Here is a 16,877-nt window from a genome sequence, read left to right on the forward strand (position 1 = left end):
GACCTGATTCCCTTACTTGTCACAAGTTGTGACGTGCCTGCTGATCTTCCTTTAACCCACTCCTTATCTCCTATCGCAGAACAAAGGACTTACTCTATATCCCAACCTGGGAATATTCTGCCTCAAGACTTGACTCCAGCTCATAGAAAGCTCCTGCTTGGAGGAGGTACAGAAAGTGTTACTAAACAGTAGAAAATCCACTGCACATCGTACTTGCCCGCAAAAGTGGTTGAGGTTTCAGATTTGGTGCAATTCCTGACACATTTCCCGACATCTGCGACTCTGCTAAGGGTCCTAGGCTATGTACTGACTCTCAAAAAATCAGGACTTTCTCTTCATTCGCTCAGAGTTCAGCTATAGCAGCCTTCCATCAACAAGAAGAGGGATACTCAGTGCTCTCACACCCTACCACAAAACGATTCCTTAGGAGTATAGTAAACCTTTTTCCCCAACCCTGACATACCACCCCTACATGGGACCTAAACCTAGTGTTGAAAAGCCTGACTAGACCCTCCCTTTGAACCAATGGCTACTTGTTCGTTCACACACCTGTCAGTGAAAACTGCCTTCCTGGTGGCAGTCACCTTGGCGAGGAGAATAAGGGAAATGGCGGCTCTAGTGGCACCTCTTCCCTATACAATATTCTTTCGGGACAAGGTCACACTCAGACTGCACCTGATGTTCATTCCCAAGATGACGTCTCCTTTTCACATAAACCAATTGATTCACCTTCTGACTCTTTACCCCTGGCCTCACCGTGATAACAGGGAGGCTATACTGTACATATGCTCGATGTCAGGAGAGCCCTGGCCTTTTACCGGGATAGCACAAAGGCTTTTAGCAAGTCTCGTAAACTTTTCCTTTCTGTTGCGGAGGGATCTAGGGGCTCAGCAATATCCTCTCCAAATGGGTCTCGAATTGTATTAAACAATGTTATCAGGTTTGCAACGTGACACCTCCTGCTGTTGTTCACAGTCACTCCACAAGATTGGTCCCCTGCCACCTTCCTCAAGAATGTCCCTATCTCAGAAATCTTCAGAGTGGCAACCTGAGCGTCAGTCCATACCTTTGCAGAACATTATGTGATTACTGGGGACTCCGCCTCTGATGCCATCTCTGGCTCCACATTATTGTCATCTATAACTGATTTGACTCTGAAGCCCCAGGGCTCCAGTGGGATACTGCTTGGGAGTCACCTACAGTGGAGCACCCACAGGGACACTACTCGAAGAAGAAGAAGAAGAAGTTGTTACTCATCTTGAGCAGTAACAATGGTTCTTCAAGACGTGTGTCCCTATGGGAGCGTCACAACCCACCCTCCTCCCCTCTACTTCAGAATTCTTGACAAGGACTCTGCGGTAGAGAAGTCATGGAGGGGGTTACCCCGTGTGTGCTGGTTTAGTCTAGTGGCGAGGCATGAGGGGATACACTGAATGTGCGGGCCAAATGGACACTGCTGCGAAAGTTCTCGGGCAGCATTGCAGTTACACAAGGGCACCTGTAGTGGAGCAACCATAGGGGCACACATCTCAAAGAATCATTGGTACTGCACAAGGTGAGCAACTTCTTTCCCTTCTCTCACTTGTATTCCTCAGAAAAAATGTTGGCAGCGCTCCAAAATAACACACAAATTTCAAGGCTGGGATTTTGCTGCTGCTGCTGCAGCAGAAGCACATTCTGTACTGGGGAAACTTGGGAGCAGCTGCAGCGGAGAAGAGAGCTGGGTTAGATTTCCCAGTGCTGCATCTAGCATGTGCCTGCCACCTGGGGCAGGAGCCCCCCAATTCCTGCAAAGAGAGAGCCTGCCCCCTCAGTAGCGCCCCCTCCCCCCACTCCCACCCAGATGCTGCATATTGTCTTACTGGCGGTTCCACTCTGTGATAACTTTCTCCTTTCTAATAATGGTAGCATTGTATGCTGCAATGATGAAGGTTTAAGGTTCAAGCCTGCTGATAATAGATGATGAGGGATTGTTACAATTACATGTATAGTATTTGTAGATTTGCACGGGCAGCTGTAAATATGGCTTTTCCTAACTTTCAAGTGCTTAATTTTGCAACCAAAATTGTGTTCTTTTAACATTTTATAATATGTAATATATAAATAAAATATAAAATAAAAATAGCGATATGAGAGAGAAAAATGTTTGTCAAAGATCTGACGTGGCAATTTTAAACACTGGGAATTTTTAAGTGAATCATAATTCCCTAATTATATGGGTTCATAATGGAAATCCTGCTAGGTCCCTTGTCAGCAGTGGAACAATTGTTACCATTATCATAACAAAAATAGTCTCTAGCATAGAACTAATAAAATGACTGTTCTTAAAATATTTTCCTAAAAGCAATTAGTTACAGGACCAAAATCCTGTTTCTAATGTAATTCAAATTTTCATTAGATGAAAAGTGAGGCTGGAGAGTAGATAATAACTTCATGTTGATAGTATTATCTATTTTTAACTTTATTTTAATCTTCTACAAAAATTAAATCCTATAATTAACAAAATCTTGCTTGAAAAGTTTACCAAATCAACATAGGGACATTTAAGAATCAGGAGAGTTTGTTAGCAAAACATACAATTTAAAAAAAAAAATCACGTTCCATTAAAGCCAACTCTAGCTCATGCACTGTCCCATGTAAGATCTTCAGGGCAGGATTTGTGTCTTCCTGTGATTTTGTACAGTGATGAGCACATTATAGGCATTCCTACAAAATAAACAGAAGGATGGGATTTGCAGAGTGGCCTACAGTAGTTAGAGGAAAGTCCAGTGGGAGCTGGGCACCTAATTCCTGTAAGCCCCTTTTGAAATTTCCAGCTAAATAATAATAATATAATTAATAATCAAGCTTCATAGGACTACTCACTATATTAAGTACTATGCTCTCATGTGATATGTTTGGAGGAATAGGTGCATAGTTTGGAAAAAAGCCTGAAATATTATGAAAACTTTAGATTTTCTCGTAGGAATAAAGATTTTCCTAATATGTCCAGATCTTCCAAAAATTGGGAGAGAACATTGATATTAAATTTCTCTCGCTGGGATTTCAAACTTCATTATTTTGGGGGGAAATTAGGAGACACAAATACATGATTTCTGTGACAAGACCCTCACCTCCCTAAAATCCAAGCACACTAAATAAAGACTTACAATGTGAAGAAACCAAGAAATAAAGTAATTTATCTCCTGGGGTGGGGGTGGGGGTGGGGGCGGTATTCCATTTAATTTGGGATGCACTGGAGACTACTCCCCTAACAAATAAACATAAATAAATAAAAATGTAATTGACATTTTAATGTCAATTTAGGTAAATAGCAGTGTCAGGAACTGACTGGGTCATGTGTATTTAAGAAGTTGTAATTTGTGTTTTTTAAAAAGCAGTTCCACTTCAAAAAATCATTCCCCAAAAAAAAGACATTGTGAGGATCCCATGTTTGTTTCTCAATTATTTCCATATCAAATAGTCTCAATTTACAAATAAAAATTGTTGTTATCGAACTACCGGAGATGCAAATTCAGTGGGTCAAACTGGGTCTGTTTTTCCTAATAATGAGTGGCTCATAAAAAGTTCTGAGAGTCATATTTTGTCCTGAGTGACTCTTGTGCAATGCCATGACCGTTAATGAGTTTCCCCAGGTATAACTGATGGGAATTTACTAATCATTGTGATGTGCAAAAAGGAATAAGCTCCAGGTCACGCTTTCTCCAGATTTGGGGAACAGTCTGTTTTTCTTTTTAAATATTAAACATACACCTCTACCCTGATATAACATGAGCTGATACAACATGAATTCAGATATAACGCGGTAAAGCAGCACTCCGGGGGGGCGGGGCTGCACAGTCCGGCAGATCAAAGCAAGTTTGATATAACGCGGTAAGATTTTTGGGTTCCCGAGGACAGTGTTATATCGGGGTAGAGGTGTAATTTGGGGTGTAATTTGGGGTTCGCATCGCTTCTCGGCCTTTTGGCTAAGATCAAGTGTAGACCTGAAAAATCTTTCTTAACAGCGTCTGGAACAGCTTCAAAGTTCAACAGTGTGAATTTTACCACTGTTAGATATATATATTTTAAGGATCTATCTCTAGATCAGCCGTTCTCAGACTGTGGGTTTGTAACCTCGAAGTGGGTCGTGACCTCATTTTAATGGGGTCACCAGGAGTGGTGTTAGACTTGCTGGGGCTCGCGGTTGGAGGCCCGGCGCTGAAGCCAAAGCCTGAGGGCTTCAGCCCTGAGCGTCATGACTTAGGTTACAGGCCCCCTGCCTGTTGTTAAAGCCCGTTGGCTTTGGCCCCTTCCCCCATGTGGGGTGGTGGGACTTGGGCAAGCTCAGGCTTCTATACAACCCTCCTGGGGGTTGTATAGTAATTTTTGTTGTCAGAAGGGGGTCGCGATACAATGAAGTTTGAGAACCCATGCTCCTAGGCAGATTATATCCCCTTTAAAGTAGGGAAATAAAGGGCCTGATCCAGTGCCCACATTGAAGTCAGTGGAAGGACTCCCATTGAGTTCAGTGGGCATTGAATCAGGTTCTAAATCAATTAGATTCCATGTCTAGTTAATTGGATAAATGTTACTTGAGTAAGTAACATTTGTTACTGTAATACAGTATCCACAGGCGTACATGAGTTTACTAATTTAGGATAACCAAATTAATTTGGTTGATGATCTTCAAGTAAATTGTTCTATGGGTTGGTTATGGAATCTAATTAATTAGCACTGAATTGACATGCTTATTTTACAGTAACAATCTCATTGCAAAACCATTTCCTTATTCTAGATTTTTAGCAAGGTGTTTGATAAGGATTTAATTAAATTTCCCTTTTGCTCTGACTTCACATATATTTATTATGGGCTTCTCTGCTGATTAAATGTGGAATTCTAGTATGGAGACAATAAACATTAATGTCAATAAGTGCATTTTTAAGAATCCTTGATGAGAGTCTAGATTTCTGTCAGAGGTGTAATGAATTCCGTGTGTTATTTGCTTTAAAAAAAAAAAAAAAAAAAAAAAGACCTGACGCTTAGATTTTGTAACTCCATTACCGCTATGCACTCATACATATAGTTAAACTTTAGATAGCATGGGAGGCTAATGAAAAGCTCTTCAGTGATGATGTGATGAGGTACAGGACAAAACCATTAAGAAGTTAAATTCCCCCCAAAATGTTGAGGTTCCCTTCATCATCATCATCATCATATTGTACCTGTAATTTTGTACAGTTTTTTAACTAATGTCACATCCAGTACAGTAATTCTTATCCTCAAAATTTCCCTCTGTTATCATAAATTGTGCATTGTTGTGTGCCCTAAAAAGAACTAATGGGGATTTTGCTTTATTCATTATTAACCCTTCAAATATATCATAAATTATACAGCCATTCCTATGTGGTCCAACCCAAATGTAAAACATTATCACCCCATAAAAGTAAAAGAAAAAAAATAATCTTTTCAGCTGGAGGTATGCCATAGATGTATTCTGACTTCACCGTAGAACATTCCTGAATCACAGATCTTTGACAGAAAATCTTAGGTCTTTCGTTCTCTGGATATAAATACTATATGAGTTGTTAGTTTTGATCTTGTTTAATCTGATATATCAAAATGGAATGTGAAGAAACACATGGTCTTTCTAATACTCTGATCCAATATTTAAGCGTTTAAATACTAATAAGAATTTGAAGTGGATATGCTGGATAACTGGCAGCCATTGTGGAGTTCCTGGAGTATGGACATGTAAGCATGCCTTCTGTATTCTGCTGTAGTTGCCACTTGGGATCATATTCAATAGCAGTCTCACATAAAGTATGTTACAGTAATCCAGCCAAATTGTCCCCATATAAGGTCCATGTACAACAGAAGAGATCACAACTGCTCATGTGTCTTCTAAATCCTGACATTCCATTTAAGAACATAAGAAAGGCCGTACCGGGTCAGACCAAAGGTCCATCTAGCCCAGTATCCTGTCTACCGACAGTGGCCAATGCCAGGTGCCCCAGAGGGAGTGAACCTAATAGGCAATGATCAAGTGATCTCTCTTCTGCCATCCATCTCCACCCTCTGACAGATAGACAGGCTAGGGACACCATTCCTTACAGGTCCTGGCTAATAGCCATTAATGGACTTAACCACCATGAATTTATCCAGTTCTCTTTTAAACTCTGTTATAGTCCTAGCCTTCACAACCTCCTCAGGTAAGGAGTTCCACAAGTTGACTGTGCGCTGCGTGAAGAAGAACTTCTTCCTTTTATTTGTTTTAAACCTGCTGCCTATTAATTTCATTTGATGACCCCTAGTTCTTGTATTATGGGAATAAGTAAATAACTTTTCCTTATCTACTTTCTCCACATCACTCATGATTTTATATACCTCTATCATATCTCCCCTTAGTCTCCTCTTTTCCAAGCTGAAGAGTCCTAGCCTCTTTAATCTCTCCTCATATGGGACCCGTTCCAAACCCTTAATCATTTTAGTTGCCCTTTTCTGAACTTTTTCTAATGCCAGTATATCTTTTTTGAGATGAGGAGACCACATCTGTACGCAGTATTCGAGATGAGGTCATACCATCGATTTATATAAGGGCAATAATATATTCTCAGTCTTATTCTCTATCCCCTTTTTAATGATTCCTAACATCCTGTTTGCTTTTTTGACCGCCTCTGCACACTGCGTGGACATTTTCAGAGAACTATCCATGATGACTCCCAAGATCTTTTTCCTGACTTGTTGTAGCTAAATTAGCCCCATCCTATTGTATATATAGTTGGGGTTATTTTTTCCAATGTGCATTACTTTACATTTATCCACATTAAATTTAATTTGCCATTTTGTTGCCCAATCACTTATTTTTGTGAGATCTTTTTGAAGTTCTTCACAGTCTGCTTTGGACTTAACTATCTTGAGCAGTTTAGTATCATCTGCAAACTTTGCCACCTCACTGTTTACCCCTTTCTCCAGATCATTTATGAATAAGTTGAATAGGATCGGTCCGAGGACTGACCATTGGGGAACACCACTAGTTACCCCTCTCCATTCTGAGAATTTACCATTAATTCCTACCCTTTGTTCCCTGTCTTTTTGGCTCATGGTTAGAAATGGCCCTCAAGTTCCATCCTTCTTGTACAGTCAGTGGTCTCCAAAGTGGGGAGCAGCGCCGCTTTGTCAGTTCAGGCTCTTTTGCTTTGTCAGTTCGGGGGTGAGTCCGAGCTGCTTTTTTGCTTGGGGCGGCAAAAATGGTAAAGCAGGCCCTGTGGCGCGGCAGGGCGTGCACGGTCAAAAACGTTTGGAGACCACTGTTCTAGAAGAACCTGCCCGCCGCACTTACTCAGTTCTAACTCATCAATATTGCTCTCCGTCCACCCAGACCACTAGTTCTTTCAGCGATAGGCAGGGGTTGGGGAAACTTTGACCACTTCTGCCAAGTATAGGTTGGAGAAAGAGACCATACCTTTGCTGAACAACAAGCAACTCCCAAAATCAACAAATAACCAAAGCAGGACGTGAACCCTAGGCATGGTGTTATAAAATCCAGGTGACGTAGGACTTGTTTCTAGCAAGCTCTCTGACAGTCATCTCACATAGTAGCTACACTGCTCATTTTACAGGAGAGTTAATGCGCATATGGAGGAATGCCGTGCTAGAAGATGGTTCTTCTATGTGTTTAGTCATTTCTTCAGAAAATTTACTGGAGTTTGTAGGATTCCTGTTTTTCAACCAATGCCTAGTCTTCTGACTGCCACCAGGGTAAACTGATTGTTTATGAATTCGAGCCTGCATCCCTTACTACTCTTCTCTTCTTCTATCCCAAATGTTTCTATATGAAAATGGTGAACAAGAGCAAATGATCTCTGTGTCACTTCTGTGAAGAGAAAAGAAGCTAGTGTGGTTTTTATGGCATTAGCTGACCAAGTGATTAAAATTAGTTGCAGAATGTTAGGTTTCCATGAAAGTACAAAAATATAATGCTCTTATATCTAAGAGTCTGCTGAAAAACATGTGGATACAAAATAAGATTGGTTGTTAAGACTATGTAAATAAATGTATACAAATATTAAATCTGTTTAGACACTGCTCTGTGATGTGTGTGTTATCCTATGGGCTACTAGCCCAATTACACACACATTTTAAATGGTCCCCAAATCCCTGGCAGATGCTGACGGATTCACAAAGAAAGACACTTCTGTGCTTTTGAACCAGATCTGGCCCCCACCTGGCTCTTCCCTTCTTGGTTGTTTGGCAGCACAACTCCAATAAAGCTTCACTATCCATGGTTGCTGCTTCCCAGACCACTCCAACATCCCACTGTAAAAACAAAACAAAACCCATCCGCACTCCCAGTCTCCTCACCTATCCACAGAGAAGTCTCCTTGGAGTCTATATGGGATGCAGGGGACAGTGTCCAGGTGGCAGTTGGCACACACCCCACTTCAGCACAGCATTGGGAGATCAGTGTGTGGAGTGTCTCTTCCACGTGTAAATCTAAAGGGGACAATCTGGATTATTGAAATTGATGGAATTATTTGTGGAGCAAGGTACCACTCAACATGAGGCTGGCAGAATTAGATGTTTAGATTGTTCTGACCTCATGGATTTCCCCAGGTACTGTTACATTCTTTACAATCCTAGATCATCTAGACTAGGATTTAAAAGTCTGATGTTGCCCCATGTTATAACATGTTTTAGAAGTCTAATGTGGACAAGACTGCCTTCAGCATGATAAAATGCTCTAATTGAAGCCTGGGGGGAAGTCGAGGCTTTAACTCAGTGGCTCTTAACCTTTCCAGACTACTGTACCCCTTTCAGGAGTCTGATTTGTCTTGCATACCCCCAAGTTTCACCTCCCTTAAAAACTACTTGCTTACAAAATCAGACATAAAAATACAAAAGTATCGCAGCACACTATTACTGAAAAAATTCTTAATTTCTCATTTTTACTATATAATTATAAATCAATAGACTATAAACATTGTACTTCCATGATGGTGTATAGTATATAAAGCAGTTTAAACAAGTAATTGTATGACATTTTAGTTTGTACTGACTTCACTAGTGCTTTTTAAGTAGCTTGTTGTAAAACTAGGCAAATATCTAGATGAATAGATGTACCCCTGGAAGACCTTTGTCTACCCCCAGGGATATATGTACCCCTGGTTGAGAACCACTGCTTTAACTTAACCAGTTTAGCATGTGTTATATGCAGCGTGCCTTGTCTACACTATACTTCTAAAACATGCTAGTTAACCTGCTGATATCATACCTTTAAATTCTAGTCTAGATTAGGCCATACGTTGCAGTGATCCAAGTCAAACACTTTTTCCATAAAAACTTTTCCAGACACCATTAGGCACTCAACCGGGAAAGTTGAATAAACAAGTTTGGGTGATCCATGGAGGTCTGGAGGATTGTGTTTGAAGGGAAAATGAAGCTGGAATACAGTGGAAAAGTCAGTTAATCGTAGGATGAAACTACCTTGTTCAGCTTCTCAAGTTTGAATAAATGCTAATAGACAATCGTTAGTATTCACAGAAGGAGAAGAAAGCAAACTACTTTTGAAAACAGAATATGAAAATCAGTGTGTTCATTCTTTGAAATTTATTCCTTGTGATAATGAAAAATAACATTTTTTGGACATAAGAATTAACAGAATATATGATGGGGCAGCGGTGTAAGGAAGCCACAAGCCAATTTCTGTCCCACAGACACGTGCAAGCAGTTCCCCTTGAACTTAGAATTGCCCAGCCTATGTTTACAGCCACTTTAAATTAAGCATACATTTCAGTTTCTACTAGAAATCAAAATTGTATAGCAGAAAGAAAACTTCTTGTTAAAAGCCCTTTTCCCCCTCCCAGTAAGCATACTTGCTTTGTTGGTTGGATGTTAATAATTGGTGAAAAATGTTGGTCTCTTTTTGAAATGCAACTGTGCTATATATTTTGGGAACTATTGCATTGTCACTAACAGTAGTGAATTGGTAGTTCAGGATTTCGGGGTTTATATTTTCTCTGTGGACTGTTGGAGATGTAATGTATTTGCTATGATCAGCCTGCCTTATTTTGCACTTTTCCTAGGAGGAAACGTGAGGCTGAAGACTAGTCAGTCAGTCTCCTTTTTCTTAGTGCTTTTTACTTTCTTCAGGTGCACATTCTGTCAGGGTGCTTTGATGTAAAATAATTGTACTGGCTGTGAAGAAAGGCCAAAGTCTTGTCTTTAGTTAGAGCCATGAAGTGGGAGAAGACATTTGTATGCTAAAGCAATTTTCTCACTGTTAACATAGTATGCAATTATCAAATCTATATTATGTAAAGTATATATTTAAGGACATCATTTTATCCATGATTCTTTGATTGTAATCACTCTGATTATTCCTCTGAATACACTTGAAGAGTAACACTTGTCAGATTTCAAAGATGAAAAAAAAACATGTATTTTGTCCCCCTATCATTAAAAACAAATGATATTGCCCCTCTCTGTGTGACTTCAGAATTTGAACTAAGAAATAATTAGTATTTTTCCTGTAGAATTATAATTTGCCCCACAGCTCTGGTCCTCAGCCGTGTTTACTGATGAAACCATTGTTGATAAACCTAGGCTTCGCTAATTTTTGCTTTTGTGAAATTGCAAAAAGTCAAAGTTTGCAGTTTCATATTTTTCCCATCTAATAATTTACTTGAAGCTATGAATTTTGCATATTATATGATGGGCTTTTAAATCATATAATGTATAACTATTGTCAAACTAAAGTTTCTTGTATGAGTAAATATATCACACGTTCCATGTTTCACAGAGAGAGAAATTATTGCATCTAGGGGGTACTGTAATTTGGAGGAGATAGGTATGGTAAATTGTAGCTCTGCATTCACAGTTAAAAGGACCCTGTCAACTCAGCCCCGCATTTTCCTATCATAAATTTACTTTTAAATATTTCAATTAAAATATTAACACTGTTGAGGAATGCATGAGAGATTTGCCTGTGGCAAGACATACAGATGTTTCCATTAGGCTTTTGGGTATATAATCAGTAGTAGTATCAAATGCTAACTATTATAAAGTTGCATCCTTGTTCTTTAGTAATAACGAAGGGTACAGTCCTACGCTCCCACTGAAGTCAGTGGCAAAATCAGTAGAAGTAGGCCTATGTCTCTGCCTCTTGTTTGTGATATGGTGGAACTCTATGGTACTGGTAGTAAAAAGAGTAAAGAAATTAAAGTTAGTTTGTCCTGGACAGTGTCCCAGACATTAAATACAAAATGCACAATAGTATAGAAACATATATGCACAGTCTTAACATTGTCTTACTTTTGTTTTGAAACAGCAAGCTAATAATCACATTGGGTAAAAAGCAGAAGAGAAAGAATGAGTCTTCAGATGAAATGTCTGATACTAAGCAGACTCCACAGCGGTCATTTAAAGATGAGGATTCTCAGGTCAGTATTCATAATTTTTCTTCTTTTCCTTTTGAAGATTTTTCTGCACCATTATAGATTTAAACTCCAAAATACATTTTTTTACATTAGTGATACTTATTCGTGAAGGCAGAGGGTTTTTTATTGCTGTTGAGTTTATACAAATTGATGTTTATGACTCTGTGGTTTCTGCTCTTAAATGAGTAGAACATGGGACCAAATGTCTGTAAACCAATGATTCAAATACTCTTCCTTGCACAAGAGATAAATTGCTCATTATGGCAAAAGTGTTATAATATACTAAGCTGTGTTGAGGTAGTGATTATAGTTATACTATGTCTAAACTTCAAAACAAATGTGTAGAAACATTTATATAAATATAATTAACTTGTTCTAGACTTCTATTATCAGGTAATTAAAAAATAAAAAGTAAACATCAGCATAAAATTTGTGATGATGCTGAGCATCATGCTTCATTTTAGGAATACAAAGATACTAGATAGCTTTTAACAAGAAACACAACACCAAACTTAAGGTTGTAAGGTTGCTCTGAGGTTTATGGACATAAGGTGGCATAAAAATGATTATAATTAAAAGTTTATTAATGTTATTTATTAGGGCTGACAGTTAATCGAAGTTAACTCACGCGATTAATTCAAAAAAATTAATAGCGATTAAAAACATTAATCACAGTTTTAATCACACTGTTAAACAATAGAATACCAATTGAAATTTATTAAATATTTGTGGATGTTTTTCTACATTTTCAAATATATTGATTTCAATTACAACACAGAATACAAGGTGTACACTGCTCACTTTACATTATTTTTAATACAAATATTTGCACTGTAAATATGGCAAACAAAAGAAATAGTATTTTTCATTCACCTCATACAAGTACTGTATTACAATCTCTTTATCACGTAAGTGCAGTTTACAAATGTAGATTTTTTTTTGTTTTTGTTACATAACTGCACTCAAAAATAAAACAATGTAAATCTTTAGCGCCTACAAGTCCACTCAGGCCTACTTCTTGTTCAGCCAATTGCTAAGACAGACAAGTTTGTTTCCATTTACGGGAGATAATGCTGCCCGCTTCTTATTTACAGTGTCCCCTGAAAGCGAGCACAGGAGTTCACATGACACTTATGCTAAACTTTCATATGCCCCTTCATGCTTCGACCACCATTCCAGATGACATGCTTCCATGCTAATGATGCTCGTTAAAAAAATAATGCATTAATTAAATTTGTGACTGAACTCCTTGGGGGAGAATTGTATGTCTCCTACTCTGCATTCTGCCATATATTTCATGTTATAGCAGTCTCTGACGATGACCCAGCACATGTTTTTCGTTTTAAGAACACTTTTCACTGCAGATTTCACAAAACGCAAAGAAGGTACCAATGTGAGATTTCTAAAAATAGCTACGTCACTCGACCCAAGGTTTAAGAATCTGAAGTGCCTTCCAAAATCTGAGAGGAACGAGATGTGGAGCATGCTTTCAGAAGTCTTAAAAGAGCAACACTCCAATATGGAAACTACAGAACCCAAACCACCAAAAAAGAAAATCAACCTTTCTGCTGGTGGCATCTGACTCAGACGATGAAAATGAACGTGCCTCGGTCCGCACTGCTTTGGATGTTTATCGAGCAGAACCCATCATCAGCATGTCTTTTGGAATTGTGGTTGGAGCATGAAGAGATGTGAATCTTTAGTGCATCTGGCACATAAATATCGTGCAATGCCGGCTACAACAGTGCTGTGCGTACGCCTGTTCTCACTTTCAAGTGACATTGTAAACAAGAAGCGGGCAGCATTATTTCCTGCAAATGTAAACAAATTTGTTTGTCTGAGCAATTGGCTGAACAATAAGTAGGACTAAGTCAGGGGTCGGCAATCTTTTAGAAGTGGTGTGCCGAGTCTTCATTTATTCACTCTAATTTAAGGTTTCGTGTGCCAGTAATACATTTTAACATTTTTAGAAGGTCTCTTTTTATAAGTCTATAATATATAACTAAACTATTGTTGTATGTAAAGTAAATAAGGTTTTTAAAATATTTAAGAAGCTTCATTCAAAATTAAATTAAAATGCAGAGCCCCCTGGACCGGTGGCCAGGACACGGGCACTGTGAGTGCCACTGAAAATCAGCTCGTGTGCCGCTTTCGGCACCCGTGCCATAGGTTGCCTACCCCTGGACTAAGTGAACTTTTAGGCTCTAAAGTTTTACATTGTTTTATTTTTGACTACAGTTTTGTTGGTACATAATTCTACTTTTGTATGTTCAACTTTCGTGATAGAGAGTGCACTACAGTACTTTTATTGGGTGAATTAAAAAATATTTGCACTGTAAAAATCAAAATAAAATGAGACTGTACATTGAAATAAATGTGTTGTAATTGAAATCAATATATTTCAAAATGTTGAAAATGTCCCAAACTAATCGAATAATGGTATTCTATTGTTTAACAGTGTGATTAATTGCGATTAATTTTTTAAATCACTTGCCAGCCCTATTATTTATATACCTTGACTGGCAAGGTCTAGCAAAACTTTTGAAGGCATGCTGCAGAAGAGTATAAACACCTCCTAACAAAAGGAAGTTAAAAACAACATAGACTTGCGTGAAACCATAGATGTAGCAATCCTAAGGTGATGAGTCCTTATCTAGATGAAAATTCTCACTGGTTAGTTTTAAAAAGAAAAATTGTTGTACAGGATGGCATATATTGAGCTGATGATAGTCTGTTTAGTTTCAATATTAAAATAATAAGACTACTCTTCTAAACAGTACGTATGATAAATAAAATGTAATTCTCTACCAGCTTTTCAGATATTTTAATATTCCAAGTAGTGATGTCATCAGTTTTTACTAACTTGTAGCTCTTTATTGTACACTAAATGCCATTTTCTTTTCTTGGTCTGTGGACATTAATTGTTGTCACAGGTCAGTCAGTCAGTCACCAGGTGTAAATTAAGCAATATGTTAAATATTCTGCGCTGGGAGGTCCTTCAGATCCTAAGCATTGATCTTCTGCCTAGGCTATGCATTGTTGTCTTGAAGACTTCCCTGCTAGGAGTTGATCCTTTTCATTGAGTTGCTGCAAGACCACAAATTGCACAAGAATGTCAGGCAAGCCTAGAAAGAAGTAGAAGGCAGAGGTATACTCCTCTTGGTAATCCTCCATCATTGAATGCAATGATATAGGTTTCTTCAGCAACCTGTAGTGAAGTATATCTATACGGTAGCCACAGGCCATGCAAGGAAATGCCCAAGCTTTTCTCATCCAAGGAAGAACAGAACTTACTGGGCTTTCATTATCCAGGTGATGCTGGAGGAGAATTAGCTAGTAGTGCTTCCAAAACGTTGCCTGGAGTGGAAAAATAGGAGAATGAGGAAGCAGACAAACTAGGAAAGTGTTAAACTATCTGGAGTTGTCAGCAGTTAAATGTGTGCTGTGCTGTACAAAAGAAGCATATTTTTCTTTTTCTGACTATCTGTTTCTGCCTCATAAGCCAGTGGGCAACATTTTGGACAAGAGCTCAGACTGATAGGGACCTGTGAGGTATCCTTCCATCAACAACCAACCTTGATCCAGTTTTCCCTGTAGTAGTCCCTTTTAGCCATTTCTGCCTATTTCCTTTTCCTCCCTGTCTGTGATTACTGTTAGGTCTAAAGCCATCTTACATTCATGGTACAAAATGCATCATAGTAAATAAAAATGTCCATATCTGCTGATGGTTTTCTGTGGTAGATTTTACACACTGGTGTAATCATGCCCCAGATGATTACAGGCTCTAACCAGGCATCTTCAGGTAACAAATATAGGACAGGAATATTCTTAAGTTCTGGAAGTTCTCCACTGAGAGAAATTTTTCTGCCTCCCAGACATGAAGGACTAGCTGGGGGGGGGGGGGGGGCGGAATCTAGCCCCAGATAAGCTGCGACTTGACAGATGAGAGAAGTTGCACCCCATTTGAACCTCCCTTCCCTGAGGCATATCCTAAGGAAGAGACCCTAGGAACCAGTTGACAACTGATCTGACAACTTCCATGGCAGGAGTACCTTCAGAGCTCCTCCTCCTCCTCCCCTTATGACCCACCACAGTGGGCCTTCTGGAATCTAAGGTCCTGTATGGAGACTATTTCTTTAGTAGGTATCCTGACAAAAGAGGAACTGCCAAGAGGTTCAGTCACCTGTACCTCAAGACCACCTTCCTCAAGAGGACCCTCAAAAGTTGAGGAAAAGGCAGTGCTATCTAACAAGTTCCTCTTCCTCACCAGACAAGGCAGGCAGCCTCTTCTCCCATCCTTTGCAAATGATGTCCGTCTTCCAAGAGCTCTTGAAGGTGATAGTCAAATCCTTATAAATCTCCTTGGAAGAGGCCCAGGAACCACAACCTGCCCTGGCAGATATCCTACACACTTCTCCCAAAGGCGAGATAGCCTTACCTAGAAATGATGTTCTTTTGTTACCAGCCCAAATAATATTGCAGACACCAGACACTATACTGCTTACTTGCAAGAGGGTGGACAAGAAGTACTATGTACCTGCCAGTGGCTCAGAATATCTCTTTTTCCACCTCTTCCTGAATTCCCTAGTGTTGATGTTGTAAATGAAAGAAACAGAGTTTGTGTGTCTCGACCTTTCTGAAAAAAGCTGTTCTTTGGCAGTGTTACAATTCATGGTAGCTAAATATGACTATGCAAATTTCAGCAAGTTCTCTTTTATTAATTATTGGCCACAAAACCAGAAGGACCCAGTTCCAGGCTCTTGTCACTGAAGGTCAGAGGATTGCCAAACCCTCTTTGCAAGCTTCTTTGGATGCAGCTGACATAGCTATGCACCATGCTTCATGGCTACAGCCCTCCTTCCCCAGGGAAGTCCAGAATATAGTGGAAGAACTTCCATTCAAAGGTCCCAAGCTCTTCAGTGATAACACGGATGAATCCTTTCATTCATTAAGAATTCTAGAGCAACCCTCTGATTGCTGGGCAACCAAGAAAAAAATTAGCAGGTCACACAGCCCAGTCGTCTCAGACGAGCCCCTGCCAGACTTCCCAGAGAACTGTAGGACCACCCAAGAAAAAGCCCAGACGCCACAAGAAAGGACCATCTGTTGTCACCTCTCAGTTGGCAATTTCTTCTGAACAACGATTTTGATCTTTCTGTCGAGTCTTGAGTCATTTCACAATCTGGATTTTATGCTGCACCACTCCACCAGACATTCTACAAGACATCATCTTTATTTCAATCTTTCTTGAAGCACATCACAACTGACACAGGGATTCCAGAAGTCATGACATCAGGCTGTGCCATTCATTTCACCTCCATCCCCTTTACCCACTATCTCTCCTCGCTCTCTCTTTTCAGGGACCCTTCTCATGAGGCTCTCCTAAGGCAGGACATACAACCCTCCTGCTCTTGGGGGCAACTGAATCAGTTTCCCTCTCTTTCTTCTGGCTAGTTCTCC

General features: G+C 39.5%; 1 protein-coding gene across 16 annotated transcripts in view; it reads left to right on the forward strand.

The window, feature by feature from the left end:
* Window positions 1-16,877, forward strand: part of CHD9 (chromodomain helicase DNA binding protein 9) — a 183,503-nt gene that overhangs the window by 66,611 nt on the left and 100,015 nt on the right. For all 16 annotated transcript variants that reach the window (XM_034788420.1, XM_034788421.1, XM_034788426.1 and 13 more), the window contains one exon: window positions 11,309-11,420. In XM_034788420.1, the coding sequence (XP_034644311.1) occupies window positions 11,309-11,420 (112 nt within the window). The remainder of the gene's footprint in view (window positions 1-11,308; window positions 11,421-16,877) is intronic.

This window comes from Trachemys scripta, chromosome 13 (genome assembly GCF_013100865.1).
Source record: "Trachemys scripta elegans isolate TJP31775 chromosome 13, CAS_Tse_1.0, whole genome shotgun sequence".
NCBI lineage: Eukaryota > Metazoa > Chordata > Testudines > Emydidae > Trachemys > Trachemys scripta.